The sequence below is a fragment of the Oryzias melastigma genome, linkage group LG19 (assembly GCF_002922805.2).
Source record: "Oryzias melastigma strain HK-1 linkage group LG19, ASM292280v2, whole genome shotgun sequence".
NCBI lineage: Eukaryota > Metazoa > Chordata > Actinopteri > Beloniformes > Adrianichthyidae > Oryzias > Oryzias melastigma.
This window is the reverse complement of record NC_050530.1, coordinates 13965757-13989193: the sequence shown is the minus strand read 5'-3', so window position 1 is coordinate 13989193 and position 23437 is coordinate 13965757. Positions and strand designations below refer to the sequence as shown.

Below are 23437 nucleotides of genomic sequence, written 5' to 3'. Positions count from 1 at the left end.
TAGAGGGTTTAATTGCAAAACTTTATTGTTAGTTTTGAGTTTTCATTTACATTTTCACTTTAGAAAAGTGGGGCCTTGCGGGTTTTTTCTAATGCTGGACAACATCCTTGTTTGCAAACTTCTGATGACACGTTTGCAAAAAGGCGACAGAAACTCAAGTGCAACACTACAGCAGGACACGGTCCAGCTTTAACCACCTACAAGACGCCAATCTCAGTGAACATGCTCATCTTTTCATCGCCCCATGCACCGCAGTGTGTAAGTGTGTGTCTAGGAATCAACTAATAGTGCATCAAAAGAAGATACTGTCCCTTTTCAGTCAGTCGCTATTGGAGTCTCGTGTTTGTGCAAGCGTGTACACCCTTAGAAAAAAAGTTTCACATACTTTCATCCACATTCTGGTAAACAAACACAGTGTTCTTCAAACTAAAACACAAACAGGAAAGCATCAACAGGTCAAAGTATATCAATACATCAAAGTTACACAAACCCAAAACAACTAAAAGCTTCACGAACAAGAAATGGCGGCATTTAGGTGATCAGAACGAGGATGAGGAAAATGCTGGCTGGCAGACTAGACTAAATCATTTGGGGTTCACTGTATGAACTTACAATAAATCCCTTTACAATGGCAACATGAAAATACAAAATGAAAAATACGCGGGAAAGTTGGATTAGAGTACGACAGGCTAGTGCAAACAGTTTTTAATCTTGTGTGGAGTAAAGGTGGAGCAGCAATGTTTCTTATTGCTCTGTTGTTTCCGGTTGCACTACAGTAATACTGACATGCTAAGATGAGAGCAGGAGGACAGAACAGCAACAGATGTTTTTTTAGTCCATTTTGTATGACGATTTAGAAGTCCCATACATTCCCTTTCAATGAGATTCAGCATCCTACATTCTGTGCCGCCCCATACTCCATCCGTTCGTTCTCGTGGAAGTCCACCTCCCTGTGGATTCACATTCAGCGCTGGCTGTGTTGGAAAAGTGAGAGCAAATCTCGAAAGCTGCATGCAAACTTCAGATGAGCGTTTCCTGATCAGAGGAGAAAGGTCAGCGTGTTTTTACTCCAGTAAGGTAGTCCGGTGAGAGCTGACGCTTCGTGTCAAAAGTGTCCAGTCACTCGTTCAGCACGGTTAAATAACAAAGAAGTAATAAATCTGATTGCCGATCACAGAAACCCCTGACCTTTTGGCTGGCTGGCTGGAAGGAGGGAAGAGAAAGAAGAGGGAGCAGCATGTGTTTCTCTAAAGATAGTTTTACAATATGCAGCTCGTTAAAATCACAGATAATAAATAATAATAATAATAACATCGGAAGGCTAATCATTCCCACAACAAGTTAGGTCACGGATACAAGATAACTCAAAGTGCACTGACAATGGAGAGGGGGTTCTTCCTCTTTCTAATCCAGCAGGGTTTCAGCGCCAACACTTTAGAGACGGGTGGGGATGCGGTTCCCTGGTCAGCTTCGATGGGGTCCAGTGTTGCAGCACTATGTCAGGGTGAGGGACGGGAAGAGCGAGGCATTACGATGTGTTTATGTGACAGCGTTACACGATGAGTGGTCCGCAGCGAGGGTCTTTGGGACTTTGGCCGTCCCTGTTCTCCACGCCTTGCTCCTCCAGGTTGATGTTGCTGGTGGAGGTGTGGTGGGACCGAGGCTCCAGAATGGCCCTGTAGCCACCAAGGTACATGAGATCTGCAAGGGAGGGAAAGATGAAGAATGAAGAGATATGTTTGAAGATGTGAGCATTTGCGTCTTCTATTCAATTTATTGCCCATTCAATCATAAATAAAACCATTTATCAATCAAAAATTCCATTATTTTAACTTCTAGTTGGAAGAGTTTGAAAGTTGTCACTTTAGTTTTATGGCTGAGCTGATGGTAAGAGGCACTTACTGTAAACTGAACTCCCTTCTTTTAAGCATTGTGCGGTACATTTAGTTTGAAAAAGAGATTGTTAGACGAGGCAGAGGCACTACGAACAATCAAACGAACCTTTATTGAGTTTAAAATCAAGAGGATTGCCCTGAGTAGTATGAGGACTCTGAAAGGGTTTGATTACATCATTTGGCAGACATGAAGGGCTTCACCATTAATGTGGATTCAAGTGACTACTTCCATGAAAAGTCTATGTAAGCACGTGTTTTGGGCTTCCACGTTCAAAACTGTTGCGTCCCCATTAAGTCAGGCTCTTCATACGAAAACTGTAGCTTTGGAGCGCACGTCAAAGTTAAACCAGTGCAACTTCGACCAATCAGAGACTCAGATTTGATAGTGACGTATAGGTAGTGTCCTTTTCAAAACACAGGATTACCAACTGTTTGAAAAGAGTTCCCAAAGGACGAATTAGTTAGGCTCCGGCACCATGTGACCCTGAAAGGAACAAAACGGTTTAGAAAATGGATGATGGTAGTATTCTGTAGGTACCCTTTGGGTTTGCATTTTGTGCATTAATAGCCCATATTGTAAAGACTGGGGCAAAAATAAGTTTTTTAACAATTGACTGTATGGTCGGCATCTTTACAAATGGCCGCATTTTAGATTTTTGTCATGGTTGACGTGATTTTCTGAAAGACCGGGTCCTGAGGGTATATCCATGCCAATTTTGGTGCTTGTACCACAAAACGCACAGTTTGTTTGAAATATCAACAAAACTGGCTCGACAACAAATACAGTTCGACTTGGTTTCTGTCAAATATGAGAATCAAAACAGTGACGTTCTGAGTGAAAACTATTTTAACTGCTAAAATACATGAAATATCCTCAAACAAATATTATGGCTTAACTAAATCTGGTGTGATGGATAATCTAAGAAATACAAATTGATTGATTCTTTTATACCTTTTGTTTAAACATTTGCCATTTGGTTGTTTTTATTTAGTTTCAGCAGGATTGAGTAAGCCAAAACAAACCTCATGTACTAAATATTGTCTTTACAAAATGTTCATTTTTTTTTTTGGTTAAAATATCTTCTTTTGTAACTGCAGTTCCTTTTTTTACTTGTGCAAAGCTCACTTCATAACACCAACTACAAAAAAATAGTAGATCACTTCTGTTTTGTTTTTTTTTATATAAAAACTATGCAATTCCATGCATTTGATAATTGAAATAAAATAATAATTAAAAGACACAGTCCAAAAGATAAGCTGGTCTTCTGTCTAACCATCATACCTAGTCCTCAATGTGCACTGGGCACGACTCCCCATCTGTCCATCCAAAAGAAAGCAAAAGAAGGGAAGAAAGATGGAGCAGAGAGAGAGAGACAGAAAGTGTGACGACCAGGAAAAGACAGAAGGGGATAAAAAGGAGGATGGCAGAGAAGAGAAACAGAGAGATAACAAGAAGCTTTACGGCACACATAAAGGAGACATGTTACAACATCTACTAACTAGATCAAAGGAGGCTTCAAAGGGTTGAAAGGAATCAGGGTTCAAGAGTGAAGATGAAAGATCTACATGGACAATGAGCTGAAGGATCTGAATGGAGGATACAACTCAACTTCAGTGATGGCTAGAAGAGATTATATCCAAATGTAGCTTTTATTACAGTAATCTAAAGGGGGGAAAAAACAACAGAAATGTATTTCTGTGGGGCTTTTCCACAACATCCCAAAACTCATCCACTATAATTTGGGCATGAATTATCAGGTTATTTTCTGATTTATTTCACCTTTTCTCTATTACACCCACAGAAATATATTATATATTTATAAAACCTACAGGATTTTAATACAACCCTGAATTGGTAGAACAATCCCAAAAGGAGTTTACTTCACCACACCCAACAGCGTTCTAAAAAGCTTTAGTGGGCGGGACAAATTTGAGTTTTGTTAGATGAACTCAATAAAATATATATATTTCCCTAATAATGTAGATATTTGAACTCTAATTTTAAAAAAAACAGCTAATTTTTTAAATTTAGCTTGTCAATGTTGAAACAAAAAATGAAGTTTTTGAAACTAGGCAGTACGTACATTTATATGTGGACATGAAAGTCAATGGAAAATTTCAAATTTAATTATTTTCCATTACATTAAGTAGCTAAGATTTTAGAAAATAATATATAATCTATAAATTACCTCCAATTCAGATCCTTCAGCTCAAGTTTTAATGACCTACCAAGTGTGATGCAGCAGGGAGGACGAGTGATTGGAGATGAAATGAGTTTGGGGGTGGTGAGAAAAGGGGGTGTGGCTATTTTGCGAAGCAGCTCGGAGCTGGCAGACACTGAACATGAACCTCAAAACACAGAAAAGGCGGGACTTTCTGACGCACACAAACACACTGGGGCCTCAGCTAAAGGGCAACAAAAGAAAGATTATGCTAATAGTAAAATAGTAAAAGAAGGGAAACACAAAAAACAGGGATACAGAAAAGAAAGAAGGTTCCGAATCTCCATGCTATCAAAGTTTGGTCAAATAAAAAATAAAACGTCTTTGAATGTTTTCCTAGTTTACTTCTGATTTTTTTATTTTGATGTTAGCACAACTAGCTAAAGAGTCCGTAGCCCTGTAACCGCTGTCTCATGCACCCCGTACTCGTCATCACTGTCCTCAGCTCTCATTGGTTCATGTCCGACAGGTTGCCACTCACCGGCGAATCGGCTGTCGGGAGTCTGCTCGTTATCCAACCCCAAAGAGGGCGTGTCGCAGTGGGCGACGCCCTGATTGTTATTGGCCAACTCTGGACATCTGCTCCGCCCACCTGCAAGCGAGGGCAAAGGTCAAACAAGAGCAGCCAGGCACAGCGGGGCAAGGAGGATGGAGGTGGGTGGGGCAAGATGAGGGGCGGGGCCATGCTGTGGTGGTAATGAGATAGGATATTATGTTTTGGTCCACCATAGGTATTCCACTTTAGGTTTAAAAAAGTTTTTTTTTTTTTTTTAGATTATTAGGTGTTTGAAAATGTTATTATTGGTAAAGATAAAGAAAGGTAAACGTTTATCTTGTGAAGTTGTGGAAGTGATTGCTCTGTTTTAATTACTTTAAATGGGGACTGTTTAAATACATTTTTTTCTTTTTTGGGGGGGCAACAAAAAAAACAAAAAATAATATTTACAGTAGAATAGAATAGAGGCTCACTGATTTTATATAAGTTGTGAAAATGTAAGTTTTTGGTATCACTCAACCATGGATTTGAACCCACACCCCATCAGCCTCAGGGCGGACACTCTCCCACAAGGCCACTGAGTTGTTGAACATCTTACACAACAGTTTGATATATTCACATAGTGACTGAATGGGTGCTAGCTTAGCAGACATACGAACTCAGGAGCTGTGGTGAAGATGCTCGTGTGTGCATGCAAGCATGCGTCCTGTGTTTATGCAAGGCAGCAGCTCTGCTTGTTCTCGTTCTGTAACTCACTAGTGTTTCCTTTCAGCCTGAGGTGCCTTAACACAAACACCTCACACTGGGACTCATTTACAAGTAGATTGTTGAAGGTTGTCTTTGATTTTTCAGAGCACAAGTCAGGTTTTTTTTTTTTTTTTGCATACTTTGGTCGTGACTTATATGTGATTTATAAAACAACTAGCAACAACCACTAGAAGACTCTAGAAATGTGTGTATGAGTATTTGTTACTACCAGAAGCGACACTAAGTCTGACGTCGGGTTTAGTGGAATAGATAAAAAATGTTCGTTCTTGTTTCTTATTTTCTGAAATAAATTTCTCCCAAGGAAGAGACTTGGGCCGAATCCAAATTCTTCCCCTTCCTCTCCAATAGAAAGGGCATTTGAAGAGAAGGGGGTGTCTGAAATAGCTGTGTTAAGGGTAGAGCAAAGGGAAAAGCGCATTTCTTCATATAGGTGTGCTCTTAAGCACAGAAGTGTAAGTAAGGACTTGTTGTTTTAGCATTACCTCTTTAGAGTTATAAAAGTGATTTTGTTATGGATTTTCAAGAGCTAACAGCTCCGCGCTAACGTAGCTGACCGGCGACTATTGATGACATCATCGAGTGGGAGTGACGTCTGAATTTGAGGACACTGTTTTTCCATATCTCTCAGTTTGGAGGGCTAAGTAGAAGCCACAGAAGTAAGAAAAAAGAATTTGGATTCAGATTCGGCCTTATACTCCAATGTGACATATGAAGGATTTTTTTGTCCTCTTCATTATGTTTTTTTTTTTTTTTTTTTTTTCTGCTGCGACCTATTCTCTTGGACCGACTTATAGTAATACAGTACTCACATAAACCACATACCACCTGCTTCTAGTCCTGTATCTACTCTCTTGTTGGCCCGCTTTCTAATGGTGCATTCACACAGAATTCGCGTCTGCCGCCTCTCTTTTGGCACCTGTCACATTTAATTCAATTCAATGTTATTTATATTGCCCAATATCACCAAAAAATTGCCTCATTGGGCTTCATGACGGTAATTTTACAGATGCAGATAATTAGTCACAAAATATGAACAATACCTAAAGACTAAACAGACTAAATAAAACTGGTTATTTCTTCCCTTAGACCCTTCCTCCCGGTAAGGAAAGACTCCTAAAAAAAAACCAGAGTCAGGAAAAAAGAAGAAACCTTAGGGATGCTTACATGTGGGAGAGATCCTATCCCAGGACGGACAGGCGATTTACCAGGACTGTTAAAGAAAAATTAGCTTTTACTGCTTTAACGCCCAGTTACAATGGTGCTATCCTGTCTCACAGCTGGCTAAGCTCCGCGGATGGAGACAGGAGAGCCGCGGCAGCTGGCGTCCGGGTATGAGACAGCTCTGCCTCCCAGTGGCACAGATAGCTTGCACTGCTGGACCCGGTGTGGCAGCTCTTGCTATGCTGTCTACCGGGTGGCTGGCTAGGACACCGGGCTCTTTCGTTCGAGCTCCAACAGTTGACGTGTGTAGGGAGCATCCCGCCTTCGCCCAACAGTAAATAGACAGTCTCCTCACACCTCGCCGCCATTTTTAATTAATTATTTCTACACTTTGATCTAGTCACTGAAAACGTCATGTGCCCATAGCTGTCTCTGATTGGTTGACGCTGAAATCGCGCCACAGCAAATTGCTTCTTTACATTGACTTAACACTGACACATTCAGTGTGAATGCACCATAAGACTTGCATGCAGAAAACAATGAGATAGAGAGTATGAAAGCTTCAAAATGTGGCAGATACAACAGCACCTCAGTTTCAGGTGGGAAACTGACTTAATGGTTCTCCTTGGACACACAGCGGACGCACATTTGTATTAAAACTGAAGTGGAAGTCATCCAAATGCAAGTCAGTGATCTACAGACATCTCTAGGGCAATTACATCAAAAATAAAGATATAGTGCTGCTACGCCTTCCTGATTTTTCAGCTTTAAAACAATTATCGGGCAGATTCCGTAAAGTAATATGGGTTAGTGTTGGTTCAAACCTTTAGACATGTAATTTTAGTAGTAAACTAAGAGCATCTGTGCTCCATCTCACATGCTGCAGAGGTCTGCAAGGAATTGCTCCCTCTAGAGGACAACATCTGACACCAAGATTGCTTTGTTTTTAGTCATGATTCAAAGAGGCTCGGCGTCATTAGTTGTTAACGTACTCTTAAACATTAAGAGGTCTTTGAGGTTCCTAAAGGAGTAAAAGATTTGCTAGATCTTTGGGGTTAAAGAGGAAAGATGACCATCAGTTACCTTTGCCATTAGATGGGGAGGAGCAGTCGTCTTCTGCAACATCATTTCCCTGGAGAGAAAAAAAACAGTTTTGTATGATTTAGTAGAAAAAAACTTCAATTGTGCAGCTCATTTGTGTTACTCTCACCTCAGAGTCCTGTTCTTCTACAGCCATAGAGTAATTATGCGCCTTAGACTCCACAGAAAAATCCTGAATTAAAAAACAAACAAATCTTTTTGTTATTTTTTATACTTGTGTCTTCAGCTCCTCTCATCCTCTCATCCTTACCGCATCCTGCCGTGATGGTCCTCTGCTCTCAATGTGGGCATCCGGGTTCTCCACGCCCTCCACGTCTCTTCCTCCGTCGCCTCCAGGTTCGCCGTCAACCCCGGCCAGGTAGGACCCTGACATTGAGGACATGGTGTCAGTGCTGATGTGGGAGTGCTGCGAGTGGGAAGAGGCCATGGACATCACTGACTGGGCGAGGCTGCTGCTCACTGGATCTGGCAGACAGACGGACACACACATCAAAGACGGCCTCAGACTTCATTCTTTTTACTATTGACCCACGCTGGTGTGGAGAGATTTTCTTTGAAAGCAGTTTCTCTCTGAAGCAAATCCTTCAGAGCATTTATTCAGTTCTGCCTTTTAAGATTAAAGCACAATGGAGTATTAGGGCCACCATAAAAGTTAATAAATAAATACATTTATGAGAATTAAGTAATAAAATTATGAAAAAAAGTTGAAATTTTACGAAATAAAGTTATGAGAAAAAAAATGTCTAACATTTATGAAAATAAAGCCATAACTTATGAGAGACAAAAGTAATAATTTTACCAAAAAAATTGTTAAGAAAAGAAAGTCATAATGTTAGAAAAGTCATTATGAGAAAAAAAAAGTCAATAATATACAAGGACAAAGTCGTAAAACTATGAGAATAAGTCGTAATTTCACAAAAAGGAAGTACTTATGAGAAAAAGTCAAACATTTATGAAAGTAAAGCCGTACAATTGTGAGAAAAAGTTTTAACTGAACTAAACTAAAGTTATAAAGTTGTTGTTTTACAAAAATAAAGTCATTCATGTCGAAAAAAGTAAAATATTTATGAGAATAAAGCCATACATTTATTAGACAAAAGTCAGAATTTTTACTAAATTAAAGTCGTTAAGAGAAAAAAAATATATTTTTACAAAAATAAAGTTATAAGAAAAAAAGTAAAAAAATCTATAAGAATAAAGTCATGAAAATTGTGAGAAAAAAGTCATAATTTATAAAAATAAAGACGTTATAAGGAAATATTTATGAGAATACAGACATAAAATTAGGAGAAAAAAGTCATAAAATAAAAATTATAACTTCAAGAGAAAAAAATCATAATTATACAAAAGTAAAGTTGTTAAGAAAAAAGTCATAATTTTACAAAAGTTAAGTTCTTAAGAGAAAAAATGGCAAAAATCTATGAGAATAAAGTAATAAAATGATAAGGAAAAGTTGTAATTTTATGAAAATGAAGTCATCAAGAGAAAAAAGTAATCATTTTACAAAAAAAGTCATTAAGATAAAAAAAGTCACAAGTTTACAAAAGTAAAGTCATTAGAAGAACAAAAAAAAAATAATAATTTTACTAAAAAATCTATGAGAATAAAGTCTTAAAAATTATGAGAAAATAGTCAAAATTTTTGCGAGAATAGTCTTGTAGAATTATGGGTAAAAGAGTCCATATTTCATGAAAAAGTTATAATTTCATAAATTACAGGTTAAGAATTTATGATAATAATGTCATAAATTTATCAGACAAAGTCTGTTTACAAAATAAAACAACAAATATTGCGTTTCAGTTTGGGAAACATAAAAACGGATGGAGACTCACACAACCAACTCTAATTTCAAAAAAAGTATGGGAGTTTCCTTGTAACATTACAACTTTTTCTCATAAATGTTTTTTTAATGGTGGCCCTAATACTCCATCACATTCAAGAGATTAATTGTCGTTATTAAGTAAAATGTTTGATTTTTTTCTGAGGTTTAAATAAATTTAAAATAAATATATAAACCGATAAACAGGCTAGAGGAGATTCACGATTTGAGGTTGTCCATGACATTTGTGGCTTTGAGGCCTCGTCCTGCAGGGGGTGCTATAGATTTTAACAGCTCTACAAAAAAGCTATTCCTCAGTCTGCTTATATTTTAGAATTTAAAAATTATTTACTACTAAAAATAGAATGCAGTTGTAACATTTATGAAATATTACACGTTATTACACGCAACAGTTTCAGTGCAAAAAAAAAGGTGCACTTTCCTTTTATTATGAAATTACATTCAAGTACGTGAAATATGTCGATCTGTAACATCTATTTGTAATTTATGAATACCACATTCCTTGTTTGACTTTGTCTGTTTTAGTTTGTTAAAAGTTATAACTGCTGAAAACTGTGATGCAACTTTTCAAACTCTTAAAAGAATTGTCAAATAAAACAAAATGTTGCAAATTTTGCAACTATTGTAGCAACTATTCAAACTAATGTGGGAAAAGGGTCAGAATGTCTCTCCTGCAGCTGCTGCAGGCAAAGAGGCACACAAAAGGTTAATACTGTGACTCAGAATACATCGTAGGCTTGAAGTATTGTTTTTTGTGTGTGTTTACCTTCCGGCGAGGTGATTGTGGAGGAGAGTGGGGTACCAGTGCCGGACGACTGGTCGATGGCTCCAGACGAGGAGAGAGTTAAGTTCTCGCTGTCTGGAGTCACTCCACACTAGAAGAGAAAAAAGCAGCAAACTGCATCATCCAATGGAGTCAACTCTGCTGGAGGAGCAGCATTTGGCATTTCCTCCAATATTTCACAGAAGATTGCTTCAATATTTATGAAAATAAACCAAGTCTTTAATATCAAAGTGTATTTAAATTCTGCACTCTTACTGTTTTCCTTTTAAACCCGTCTGGTTACATTTTAACCCACGTAGTCATAAAAACAAGCACAAACAAACCTCCTGCTGGTCCGCTGCCACTTTATGGCGACAGGCGTCTGATTCACTGCAGCATTTCTCATCCTCCTCCTCAGGAAGCACAGAGGAATTCTGGGAAATAGACCTACATAAAACAACAAAGTCAGCTTGGTGGTGGACAAATGGTTTAGAAAAGGAAAAATACCAAGAAACTAATGACATTTCAACACAAAAACAGATCAATGAGCGTTGGATCAGGAAGAGGAGAAACTATTTATTGCAAATAAACTTTTTTTTTTCTAAAATCAGGCTCACTTTGAAGCACTCTTCTTCAGCTTGAGGCCCTGACTGGAGTTGGGGTGGTCGAGAGTGGAGCAGGCTGGAACCGGGTGTGGTTCGCTGCTGTACGGAGGCAGCGCTCCGGTCACGTGGCTGGGACCGGAGTGCAGAGGAGCAGGAGCCACGGACGAGGTGTTTAGGGGCCCATTGAGAGCCTCTAGGAGAGAAACCGCTTCGTAGCCTGGAGGGATGTGCTCAGACGCCTGCAAGAGGAGACGGTGGGCAGGTTAAACCACCAAAACCGATCAGAGGAAAACAAAAGCAGACTTTGGCCTCACCGAGTGCTCCTCGGAGTCTGAGGTCTGAGAGGTGATGACGGGGTTAAAGCTGGTGGGGGATATGGGGCTGAGCTTTTTCCTCATCGCTCGGATCTGCAGCAGAGCTCTGAATGCTGAAGACAGAAAGGAAAAATAGGTCTGAATAACAAATTTGTTAAAACACATTTAATTTAATTTTACAAGTTTACACATGAATGATTTTAAATAATTACATGTAAATATAGTTCCTTAATTTCATGAAAAATTATGATAATCAATTCAAAAACCTTTTTTCTGTGCTTAAATATTTGTCAGTTTATGCCTGAAAAAGTATCTTCCCAAGAAACGCCACTTTACTCAAAAGAAAATGTGAATTACTTACATGGAAAAGTTAATAAAAATAATAATAATAATAATGTAAAAAAAATATTTTTTCTTTTAAGAATGCACACATAAATATATTTACATTGTTCTTTTTATTACAATTTCATTCAAAAAAACTCAATATTTTCATTAAAATATTCATTTCAGTCTTTTCTTTATACATAAATCAAAGAATAGAACAAATAAAGAACTGGATCCTGGAATCAAAGTATGAACTGTTTTTTTTACACTTAATTCATCAAAGTTGCTATTTTTTATTGATAAGAAAGGAAAACTCAGATGCTTGTTAAAAAAAATGTAATATTATTCTAAAAAATATTTCCAAATATCCTGCAGAAGTTCCTATGAATGTGAAAAACCTTTAAATGACTTGTTTTCACTCCTCTGTTCAAACCAATAAGGGGGTTTGTGCTTGTTTTTAAATTTATGTTATGTTTTGTTTGCCTTCACTTAGTTCTGCTTGGATTTCTGTCTCGAGTCAGAGACAGAAAAACAGACCCATACCATCACACTTCCTCCTCCGTGTTTGGTAGCTGCTATCACACAATGTGGAGCTATCCTCTCGTTTTATTGGCATTTTACAAAGATTCTGCATCATAACACTTCGTTCTCCAGTAGCTCAGTGTTTTCTGGCTCAAGAAAGCTTTCTTTATCTTCTTCTTACAACTATCCTCATCATCCCTGCAGCTCCACGTCTTCTCTTCTCTGTCCAAACTGAGGCTGGCTTATCGTTACCCACAATAAAGCTGTTTTTGAAGCTGTTTTGACTATCATGCAGGTGTTAACTCTCAGGAACTTGTCCTCTGGTTCAGTTATGACTAAAGATTCGCCAGACCTCTTCCTGTTAGTCTTCCCTTAAAATCTGAGCACCTTAGAAAGGCAAAAGTAACCAACTACCTTACTTTCTTAGCTATTTGTGAGAAAGATCTGAACTTTTCAGTGTGTTACTATGGTCTACCTTTTTTTAATGGTTACTTCATTTTTCTTGTTATTTTATAACAAATAGCTCCAGCAGCACAATACAGGCCCCCAAAATATTACTTGAGTGTTGGGACAACTTTTGACTTTGCATCCTATTAATGCACAGTAGAAAGGAGTTCAGTTCCCCATGAGAGGAACCACAGTGTTTTAACTGTTTCAGACTGTCTTTCTTGGAGAGGCATTTTGATGTTTAATGTTTCATGAATATGTTTCATCAATGCATTGTAGTTGAGATTTTTCGAAAGCCTAATTTGTGAACAGATAATATTAATCTCTTAAGCAAGAAAAAGGCTAAATTAAGCATCAATAAATCCTAAAATCCCACTCAAATCCTCTTTTGTAAAAATGTTCCTAGTGGTCTTTTAGTTTTGATGACCTTTTTAGCCAAAATAAAAAAAAAAAAAAAACTTTCATTTTCCAGGATATAGCTTCTGCAGAGAAGCAGGATTTCATCAAAACTTCCCTTTGGAGTTTTAGGCGGAACTGTTGGCATGGAGTAAGCCTGCCCCTACTTCCCATGATCCTTCCTATTGATCCTCAATATTAGAGCTGTCCAGCCGTACAGTTTTGATCCAGATACCAGCTCAGACAAGGAAATTAAGATGGATATGAATCTAGTCGTCTACAAGTGGATGCATCAGAATGATGCAAAGAAATAGGCTCTTATTTAAACAGTATCTTTCCATCTGAAGCTGATTCATAATATTTATGATAAAGGAATACTTAAAAAGTAATTTGAAGCTTAATTTTCTTTACATATGTCCTCAATCGTTAGAAAAAAAACACAAGAACAAATAAAAAACACAATTTTCATAGAAGTGGGTCTTGAGTTTGAGAGACAAACTCACGCAGTCTGCAGATGGGACAGCAGTTGGCCTGGTACCGCAGCGTATCTGCACAAGCGTTGCAGAGACACAGATGTCTACAAGGCAGGATGAGTGTGTCTCGCACATCTGACAAACACACAACGCACTCGGCGCTGTTGTCACTGATCTCATCATCAGCAACCTGCAGATGAAAATCCAGATTTCAAAGAGTCATCCCACAAAAAAAACAGCAACAGTCAAATCTGAGAGTCTTTCATCTACCTTTGATTCCTGACTGTTGTATTTGTTCTCTATCCCATAGATTTCCTGCAGCAGGTAGCTCACTCCATCCACCTGGGACAGGAGCACAGAACGTTCAAGAAGAAAAAGGAATCTTTTTGTTTTTCCAAAGCATTAAAATGCAACAGTTCAATTCTATAGCACTTTGTTGATCCCTGAGGGGAAATTAGAAAAGAAGGAAGGAAGGGAGGAGAGAGGAAAAGCAGGAATATTTACCACTTGTTTCTGCTTAAGAGGCTTCACACAGTAGCTCCCATCCATGTGCTGCGAAAGAAAAGAAAATATTTCATCAATTTAATTCAATTTCTTTAATCGATTAGATTAACATGCCCTTTTATTCTGTTTAATAAAATGTGATTTATTCAGCTTTGCAGATCAAATACAATCTTTTCCCATTCAGTTTGCATCAAAATGCAATAGCAACAAATGTGTAATTTAGGTATGAGGCATACAGTATAAAAACTACAGGGCAAAGAGGACAAAAAAATTGGCAAGTATTTAACTTTTTTTTTATTATTTAATACAGTATTTTTCCAAAAATAAATACATAAAAAAAGGGTTACCCAATAATACTTACTGACTTTTTTTGTTTAAAGTAAAAAAAAAATCTAAATTTAGTCAAAGTGTGTTTATGTGAAAGTTAAACGGTTAAATTTTTCCCTCCACATGGCCATCCTGGTTCCTCCTTCTTACCTTCTCAAATGTAGCCAGCAGTATGTGAGAATGGCCCAAGTGCTCTGCAATGACACAAGGGAAATATTCACTTGAACGTCCTCATCCATCACTGAGTGTAAACATCCCAGCTCACCGTCTCCTTCGTCTACCACAGCCTGCACAACCATGGGAAAGATCTCCTTGTCCACGTCAAAGAGGAGCTGAGAGGGGGAAAAAAAATATATCGGAACTGATCCCAGAGGATCCGCGCTGAAGCATCTGGTATAGCATAGGTGAGCAGAAAGCGGCGCCTTACCTCCTCGTCAGCCCATTCGCTGAGGTTGACGGTGTGCGAGGGCAGACAGAACTGCTGGCACACCCCCCTCTTGAAATGCACCGTCTCAGACTGCAGAGAGCTGTCCTGGGGCAGGTAACTGCAGGAAAAACATGAAGGAACAATAGATGAGGGGTTCATCAATATGATCCCAGTACTTTTATTATCTGAAAAATGAAAGGAAAGTCTGTTAGGCTGTAAAAATGTGAAAAGTAAAAGTACTTTGTGCATTAAAACCCACAAAAGGCTTATGTTTAAACTAGTCAATTTTATTGATTAAAATCAGCATCTTGTGTTAACATACTGTGCAGCCCTTTGGATTTTCTAAAAATCCGCTTTACTTACACTGGCACTCCGTTGTGAAACTCCTCTATAGCCTGGTAATAGATGGTGATGGCCACCTGTGTGTCCGCATCAAAGGTGAACTCTACGTTGTAGCAGGCCCGGTTTTTTCCCGCCGCCTCGTCACCTGGTAACTTAAGGTCCTCGCTGCACCTGTGGGAGGAGTCAGGAGAAGGAACCATTTCCTAATTTTGCTTTTTTTTGTTCAGTTTTCTGTCACAAACACATGTAGAACCCACAGTTACAATAAAAAAAATAATTGTGTAGATGCTATTTTTTAAAATTCTAACAATATCACCAACAGTGTGGTTGTGTTTGTCCCCTCAGAGACAGAAAAATGTACCTCACAAGCCGCAGTGTGTCCTTCCGAATGTTTATAAGGCTTCGTAGGGTTTTTACTGGTTCCTGAGGTGGAGGAGCGGGATATGGGAACTGAGGAAAGAAGGAACAGCAAATTATAGATGTAAAATACATGTCAAGGGACCTAGAAGTGCTGGCATTTATGTTTTCTCCCCCACACTAAATTCCTCTCTGAACCACATCGAATTCAGAGCAGTGCGGTGACCGCGGCTGCTCCCGGTTCAACCTTAACACAGTTCGGACTGTCAGCATGGATCTGGTGGATGCTGACAAGTGCTGAGCTGGAGCAAAAAAATCTGCTCTGCCAGTGGCTTTCCAGGGTCAAAGCTGACACTCCAGATCCTGATTTTTTTTTTTTTTTTTCACAAAAAGGGACCACGAGGGAGTAATTTATGTCAGGGAAAAAAATAAAAAACTAAAATAAAACGTTCAAACATGACTTACTGCGCTGTTCATTTCCCGTATTTGAACCCTAACGCTGCTGAGTTGGTGTAAAAGGAGAGCTGATCAGAGGAGGAGAAACATGCAGGATGTGGTCAGCTACCTCCACACTACAACCTTTCATCTGTGGCCTAAAAGTGTGTTTGGGAGCTGGCGGACGGCACCCCACTCAGCACCGTAACACATCTGGGCTCAGTGTGGGTGAAGCCAGTAAACCCCACAAACAAACAGAGGAGCGTGTGAAGAAAAAGAGCCATTCATTTTAGCTTCACCTAAACACTGTAGGGCTTTATTGCAGGATAAAACATTAATTCAATTACATCAACAAGCAGGTAATTCATGATTTATTTAGATTTTTAAGTTAAAATAATTATTTGTTTAATGAGTTTTCTTATGGCCAAACTGAATAGTTCAATCGACTGCATCATAAAATACAAATGCAGGTGTGCATATAAAAGCAGTCTATGAGAGATGAAAACACATTTTTAGAAAATGTGAAGCACATTTCAATGTTAGGAGACAGGAAACGCTTTGGTCCATTCCTGTTTGTAACTTAAATATGGAAACTTGTGTGCCGTGAATGGAACCTCTGCAGATAATTTAGCAAATAGGTTGTACTGTATAATGATGTACGGTGTAACGAACATCTTTACTTCATTATGGAAATTGGAAACTATAAAGTATTACATCAGAGATGGGTAACGTCACCAGAAGGAGGGATACGGTCCACCAAGCCAAAAACCTGCTGTTTGGATAAAGATGGTATGATCAACCATCACCTATTTAGGAATTTTGAACAAATCACACATTTAAAAGAACTTACTTAAATTCTTTAAAATCAAAAAAGTCCAGTTGACTCAGTCAGATTGAGAAAAACATTATTTTTTGATTGGTTTGCTTTCACACTGTACTTTTAAGTCCAGACCAAACTGTCTCAGGACATGATGCAGTTATAATAACAGATGTTAGGGGGCGATATTGCTAGAAAAAAATCCCTTAGCACGGGGTGACAAACTCAGTCGCACAGGGGGCCAAAATCCAAAACACACCTTAGGTCACGGGTCGAACAGGATAAACATTTATTGAACACTCTAAAACTACATTTTTTAAACTTTAAGAATGTAACTTTTAATATTATTAAGAATAAGAGAATAAAAATTTCTTCCCCCAAGTAACGTCCCAACGATGCTTGACGAGTGATAGATCAAAATCTCTAGAAGGATATTAAATTTGTAGATGGTACCAAAGGTGATTTTTAGTTTGGAAAATTCAAGATTGGGTCTTTTCCCAAGGTCAAAGGTCAACAAAACTTTGGCTGTCATTTTAGATTGAAGTTGGCGGTATGTGTGTGGAAATTTGTGAAGAAAAAAAAGAAGTATTATCCCATCGTGCAGGAAAATGGGAAAATCTCAAATTTTACACTGCTACAAAATGGCCGCCAAGCTGTAGGTCCTGTAGCTATCCCATAATAATTTCTTAGCTTCTTTGTTTTCATTTGTGGATTTTGAGCCCCATAAGAGATTTTCGCCCCAATTTTTTGCTCTGATGTCATTATGTTTGAATGGGGTCGTTCACTAGGTCGAAAATTCATTTCCACAGAGTGCTAGGTGTGTTTTTTGGTGAGTTTTTGAGAATTTGGTGGGTTTTTCTAAAAGTAGAATTGTGAAAACAAAATGGTCCTTGAAATCCAGTACTGCTGCAGGCCAGAATTAACAAAACATTTCTCATCCTATGTAATTTGGCTTTAATTTCTGCGATAGATTCATATTCTGAAGGATTTTTTTTAAAACTCACTGTCATGTAATGAGATGTTAGGGAGTTATTTCAGTCTGGAACAATGTGTTTAGCCAAGCAAACCAACAGATCCACCCACAATGTGGTTAGAACTCTTATTTAGTCTTTGTATGTTTCAGGCAGGACTTTCTGAGAAATCCCTAAATATAGCCTCATCCATTATCATATTTGCCAAGCTGTGCAGGAGACGGGGGACAGAACAAGAGCTGTTAGCTTTATGATTCCAAAGCACCATCTGTTTGGAAGCTACCACACATTACATAAGGGTGTTAAAGCATCAAACACACATTCAAACCAAAACCAGAGAGAAAAAAAAAAACTATCACCAGCTGAATCCAGCGGGATTATGAACACCCACATAATAGGGAAAAATAATTTCCCTCCTAATTTTATTCCCTGTCTAGACAGAAACACTGAGATTTCTGAACAGAATAAAAAAAACTGCTTTGTTCTTCGATCAGCTCGGTTTGATGAGCAGCTCTCATTAGGATGACCTTCAGGTGACTGATTGCGTTTCATCAAACCTTCTAGTGGAGGACGCTGCCACTTGTCAGTCCCGGCAGATTTCCATTTTACCTCTAATGGCTTTAATTGGATGAACCACGTTTCAATCAGCAACAGCTTGAGCGGCTGTTAATTAACTCAGCACAAGTCAAGAAGTCAGCAACACGTTTTCATATCCAAACTTCTCTACACATCTGAACCAACAATGGTAACTAAACTGTTATCATTATTCTTTTAATTAAATCTATTCATTTGAATATAGGGCTGTAACGATTAATCAACTTAATCGATTAGTCGATTTATATTCCAGATTGATCAAATCTACCTATACAATTATAAAATCATTTCAAGATTAAATAGATCAATATTGGAAAACATTTTGATTTAAATAAGCCGGTAGGTTTATTTTACTATAACGTCAAAACGACCAATTTCCAAATGAGAAGACAATACAGTAATGCTGCAAATTACATTTAAAAATGTTCCGTTTGTATTACTTCGATGTGGAAAAGCAACCAACTTTATGAAACTAAAATGTGTATGGAATTCTTCTTTACTTGTTTGATCGTTCACATTTGATTTAGTCTTGAATATCTTGAAGAAATACAAGGAATCTGGTAAACTTCACCTGTTCAGAACCAGGTATTTATCTCTAAATTAACTTGGATAAAGTTTTGGCTAAAGATATCCCGGATCGATTTTAGGCCAGTGAATTAGATTGCTCAAAATGAACTAGGTGTGCCACGATTAGTCGATTAGTCACGACTATATCGCCTATTAAAATAGTCGATGACTAATTTAATAGTCGACTATTTGGTTTTTTTTTTTTTTTTTTTTTTTTTTTTTTTATATCTTAAAACTATGGTGCTTTCTAATGCCACGTTTTCCACTGTCTGTGACACACGCGTCCAGGTCAGTAGTGATGTCACAGGAAGTTCTAGGAGGGCCAACTGAGCTTGAAAGAGGGAAACATAAAGAAAAAAAATGCAAAAATGTCCAACGCAATATCTGGTTAAGATGCGTGTTTTATACCCGGTCTATGCACGATCTGATTAGTCGACTATTAAAATAATCGTTTGTGGCAGCCCTAAAATGAACCAACTAAATCGTATTGGCAACCATATATTCATATTTGAATCGAATCCCTGTTTGAAAAGAACCCTACTATTTCAAATCCATAAAAATTACAGAAACAAGTCAGTGATTTGACACTCACCGCTACTGGTCTGGTCCCCAGGAAGTTTAGATCTGTGTTTTCCCCAAACAGGTAGCCCTCTGGATGGGTGGAGTCAAACTTCTCTCCACCCATGATGAAATGATTGGCGAAGTAGCTCCCTGAAAACACAGACTCAGGTTTAAACCAACAGCTATGACGACTCAGAGAAAACATACAGCTTTTCAAATGTTTCAGTTCTAAGTTTCTGAATTTAGAAGCCAAATTCATTTTATTTTGAAAATCTAAGGGAAAAATATGTTATTATTGCTGTTAACGCTTTGAGGTTTTTTAAGCAATGATGAAAAAAAATGACTTGAATGGAAGGAAAATGTATGCATCACACTTTAGGAAGTGACATGAAATATTTGCCTCGCACCAAAAAAGAACCCAGCTTTATAAATAAACCAAATAAAAGAAGGAATATTCTTTCATTTTATTCATAATAATAAGAGAAAAACCTATTAAAAAGAGTGCTAAAAGTTGGGTTATGTGAGCTTTTCCACCTGTTTACTGGACCCCGGTTGATGACAACACTTCACAAACACTTTGCTTTCTAATCACATGGCAGGCTGATATCATAAGACTCTAATGGACGTTTGTGGTCTTTAAATACATGTTGGGCAGCCATAAAGTGATGTTTCCCTTAGGAAGACATCACACGTCTCAGTCCACTCATACTGTGTTGGCTTTTCCCAAAGGTTCTGCTTGCTTTAAGCAGTGACGGAGCATTGGGGACACAAAGCCCGAGTGATGAAGCTCTATGACTTGTTTCCTCGTCACCTTCTTATTTACGGCAGGTGGCGGGAGAGGTGAGCCGGGCTCAGGCTTTGTCATCAGATCCCGCCGGCAGGAACTGAGGCTGACAGATTGGTTTCACCGGCGGCAGCAACCGCCACCGCTTCTGCTGCAGGGCCTCAAGGATTGTTGAAATGCAAATTCATCCAGCTGCTGAGGTGGCGGAGGCAGCCACAAGGAAACACGATTTCCCCCGTTGATGTTTTTTTTTTTTTCAGAGAAATCTGAATCCAGGTGGCTTTTTTATATCCTATTTTGGGTCTGATATTTATTTGATTGTCAGCTGCAGATTTCAAAAGCCTCATTCGATCAAGCTGAATGTCATTTTTGACATTAAAACAGGATTAGGGCTAAAGCCAGACAAAGAGCTGAACACGGTGAAATGTCAGGCTGAAGATAAACAGGTCGCATTGTGATCCAAGGAAATATTTTGGCGTGTCAAGTGGACAGGAAGAAACCTTTACTACCATAAAGTTCCATAAAGAGAGTACTTTGATCTAAAAGGTCATGCAGGACAAAAAAAACACGTGAAGGAGTCCAACAATGTCTGATAAGGCAATTTTAAGACCCTAGTACTGGTTTATTATGATGGAAATACAGCTTGAAAGTGAGGGAAAGGTGTTTCTTTCCTGGAATTATGCTGGATTTAGTTTAGTAAATGAAAAAAAATAGGTTTAAAACTTCTAAAACATAGAGAATGCAATGTTCATAACAGAAATACATAATTCTGCATAAAATACAACAGCTAACCTACTTTTTGGCATGTTTTGAGTCATCTACAAGTCACTTGGTGACACTAATTCAACATTAGAGCTTTACTGAGGCAATACCCATTTGTACTACTGTCTTTTAAATTTAGATTTCTTTCAATTTAAAATATTTGTGATGGAAAACAGAAATTCTTCAGAGATGATGTATTCAAATCCAAATGGAAGCTGGCTTTAACTATAGTTTAACTGTTACATTTTGGACATATATTTATTGTATATGTAAGTATTTATTTATCACTTTATAATATATGCAAGTTAACTAAAAACATCAAAATGTAGCTTATTTCCATAAATGAATACATTCTATAGTTTTCTTTGGTTTGATTTATTATGATGGAAATATACCTTGAAAGTAATGTAAAGGTACTGCTTTCTCAAAATTCTGGTGGATTTCATTTAGTAAATAAGAAAAAAAAATAGGTTTAAAAACTGCTAAAACATATAAAATGTTATAACAGAAAAACATAATTCTGCAGGAAATACAATAGCAAGGATAATTTTTAAGTGTTTTGTGTCATCTACATGCCAGTTGCTGACACTATCACAATATTATTTAATGAGGCAATGCCAATATGTGCTATTGTCTTATAAATTTGGATTTCTTTTTTTATCTTTTCAGTGATGAAAAACAGGAAATCTTCAGAAATCATGCAATCAAATCCTAATGGAAGCTGGTTTTGACTTTAGTCAAATTCTTTTGGACACATGATTATTGTACATTTAGGTGTTAATTTATTACAAATAATAATTTAACGTTAACAATTATGAACATGTAGCTGTTTTCTATAAATTAACAAATACTGATTTGGCTTGGTTAAATTTGGTTTGATTTATTATGATGAAAATATGCACTGAAAGTTGAGGGAATGTTTTGCTTCCCTGAAATTATGCTGAAATTAATTTAGTAAATATATATATAAAAAAACTTAATAAAAAATAATTTTGTGGAAAATACAACAGCAAAGCTCATTTTTGACATGTTTTGTGTCAACTACCTCTCAGTTTGTGACACTATTTCAACATTATAGCTTTATTGAGACATACCAATTTGTGCCATTGTCTGCTGTCTTTAAATTGAGATCTTATGAATGTTGAAAAATGAAATTTCTGAGTTATTTTTGGTTTGGTTTGATTTGATTTATTATTAATAAAAAAATATGCCATGAAAGTAGGAGGGATGTTTTGCTTCCCTGAAATTATTCTGGATTTCATTTAGTAAATATAAAAATAATCATATAATACAATTATATAATCAAAACTTCTAAAATCACATAATCACGTCAAACTGTAATATTTTCACATTTTATGTCAGGGCATTTATTCATTACTTAAAAATATGTATAAATGTAACTAAAAATAAATTATCAAAATGTAGCTGTTTTCCATAAATGAATAAATACTAAATCGTTAATATTTGATTGTTTTTGTTTGATTTATTATGATGAAAATATGCTGTAAAAGTTGGGGAAATGTGTTGCTTTTCTGGATTAAATTTTGTAAATTGAAATACAGGTTTAAAAGCTGTTAAAGTTTGATTTCTTTTTTTAAGATAATTGAGGGTCAGGTTGATGCCCTGCAGGCCTGTCAACTCTCAAGGTATGACGGAGGCTGTTCTCCCCTCCAGCGTTCGACCGTCTGAATAAATCATCTGCAGTCCTCCTTGTGGAGCCATCTCCCTCCTCGCTCCGACCTGTTGTCCGATTTCTTACCGGATTTCGGGGGGTAGCGGTAGACTGAATTGGAGGGGATATCCACTTCTTCCACGCCTATGTTCTGTCTGCTCGTTAAAGCTCCCATTTCCAGTCAAATGAACGCCGCACGGCGTGACGGGGCACCTCAGAGCCGCTTCGAGCGCCGCGTCTCTTTATTCCCGATCATTTAATCCAGTTCGTGCTGCCCTGTCCATTTCTGTCGGGTCCAAGCCCCGCCGTGAATGTGACCGTCCCGGGGATTAGTCCTCGTTCTCTGCCTGCTTATCTCTCTAACCGTGCAGCCGGTTTGGAAGCAGAAAGGCGTCAAATAATAAAAAAGAGGGGGGGGGGGGCTCTTATGGTGCGCCGCAAGAACCGATGTCCATCAATCGATCGCGTTCACCGGGGAGTCCATGACACAAAGCCCGCTCGGCATCTCCCAGGCTGGGTCTTCGCTGTGGATGTTGATGGGAGTCCACCCGGCGCTCGTCGCTGGATCATGTCAGAGAGGTCTGTGGCTCCCCATGACGTCAGACAGGCACAAACCCGGACCGTGGTTTTTGCGCAGTCCCCCTTTCTCCAGCACCCGCTCTAGTGACGGCCCTTCAGAACGTGACCTTCCTTCTACGCCGACTTGTGCTGCTGGCAGCTCACGCCGCAGTGCAGAGGATCACAAATAAATACAGTACGATCAAGTGTGGTTTTCAAAATATTAAGGCTGTTTTAAGAAAATTAATAAATAACTTTGATTTAACTAATCATGAAATATAAACAGCCTGTCAACCGAAAAACGGTTAACTTTTAAAAGAAACAAAGCCAACGAAATAGCGGTTCATTGTTGCTTTTGTTCGTGTACCACCCCAGGCCGCTAGGTGGCAGTGTGATAGTTGGGGGTAAAAAGAGGCGGTTGTCAAATAGCCA

General features: G+C 38.1%; 1 protein-coding gene across 3 annotated transcripts; it reads right to left on the bottom strand.

The window, feature by feature from the left end:
• rnf157 (ring finger protein 157) lies at nucleotides 1-23366 on the bottom strand. Of its 3 annotated transcripts, XM_024285416.2 has the most exons (20): nucleotides 22535-23366; nucleotides 19261-19379; nucleotides 15289-15377; nucleotides 14949-15098; nucleotides 14586-14703; nucleotides 14424-14490; nucleotides 14309-14352; nucleotides 13832-13879; nucleotides 13598-13669; nucleotides 13358-13517; nucleotides 11166-11278; nucleotides 10864-11090; nucleotides 10591-10693; nucleotides 10250-10358; nucleotides 7894-8108; nucleotides 7753-7815; nucleotides 7626-7674; nucleotides 4599-4709; nucleotides 3178-3212; nucleotides 1564-1701 (listed from the first exon to the last, which is right to left on the bottom strand). In XM_024285416.2, the coding sequence occupies exons 1-19, from the start codon at nucleotides 22620-22622 to the stop codon at nucleotides 3178-3180; spliced, it is 1980 nt and encodes a 659-aa protein (XP_024141184.1). In that variant the 5' UTR covers nucleotides 22623-23366; the 3' UTR covers nucleotides 1564-1701. The 3 variants fall into 3 exon arrangements, with proteins under 3 accessions (XP_024141183.1, XP_024141182.1, XP_024141184.1); XM_024285415.2 differs by lacking the exon at nucleotides 3178-3212 and having other exon boundaries at nucleotides 1-1701; nucleotides 7894-8009; nucleotides 22535-23363; XM_024285414.2 differs by lacking the exon at nucleotides 3178-3212 and having other exon boundaries at nucleotides 1-1701; nucleotides 22535-23361.
• Nucleotides 23367-23437: the final 71 nt, after the last annotated feature.

What these genes read in the sequence shown, in the direction of transcription:
- rnf157 (XM_024285414.2), bottom strand. Translation starts at nt 22,622, where the DNA reads ATGGGAGCTTTAACGAGCAGACAGAACATAGGCGTGGAAGAAGTGGAT. An exon ending in CTGAAGAAGAGTGCTTCAAA is followed by an intron (nt 10,694 to 10,863) that starts GTGAGCCTGATT and finishes TGTTTTATGTAG; the next exon opens with GTCTATTTCCCAGAATTCCT. An exon ending in TAGAAGAACAGGACTCTGAG is followed by an intron (nt 7,675 to 7,752) that starts GTGAGAGTAACA and finishes TTTTCTCTCCAG; the next exon opens with GGAAATGATGTTGCAGAAGA.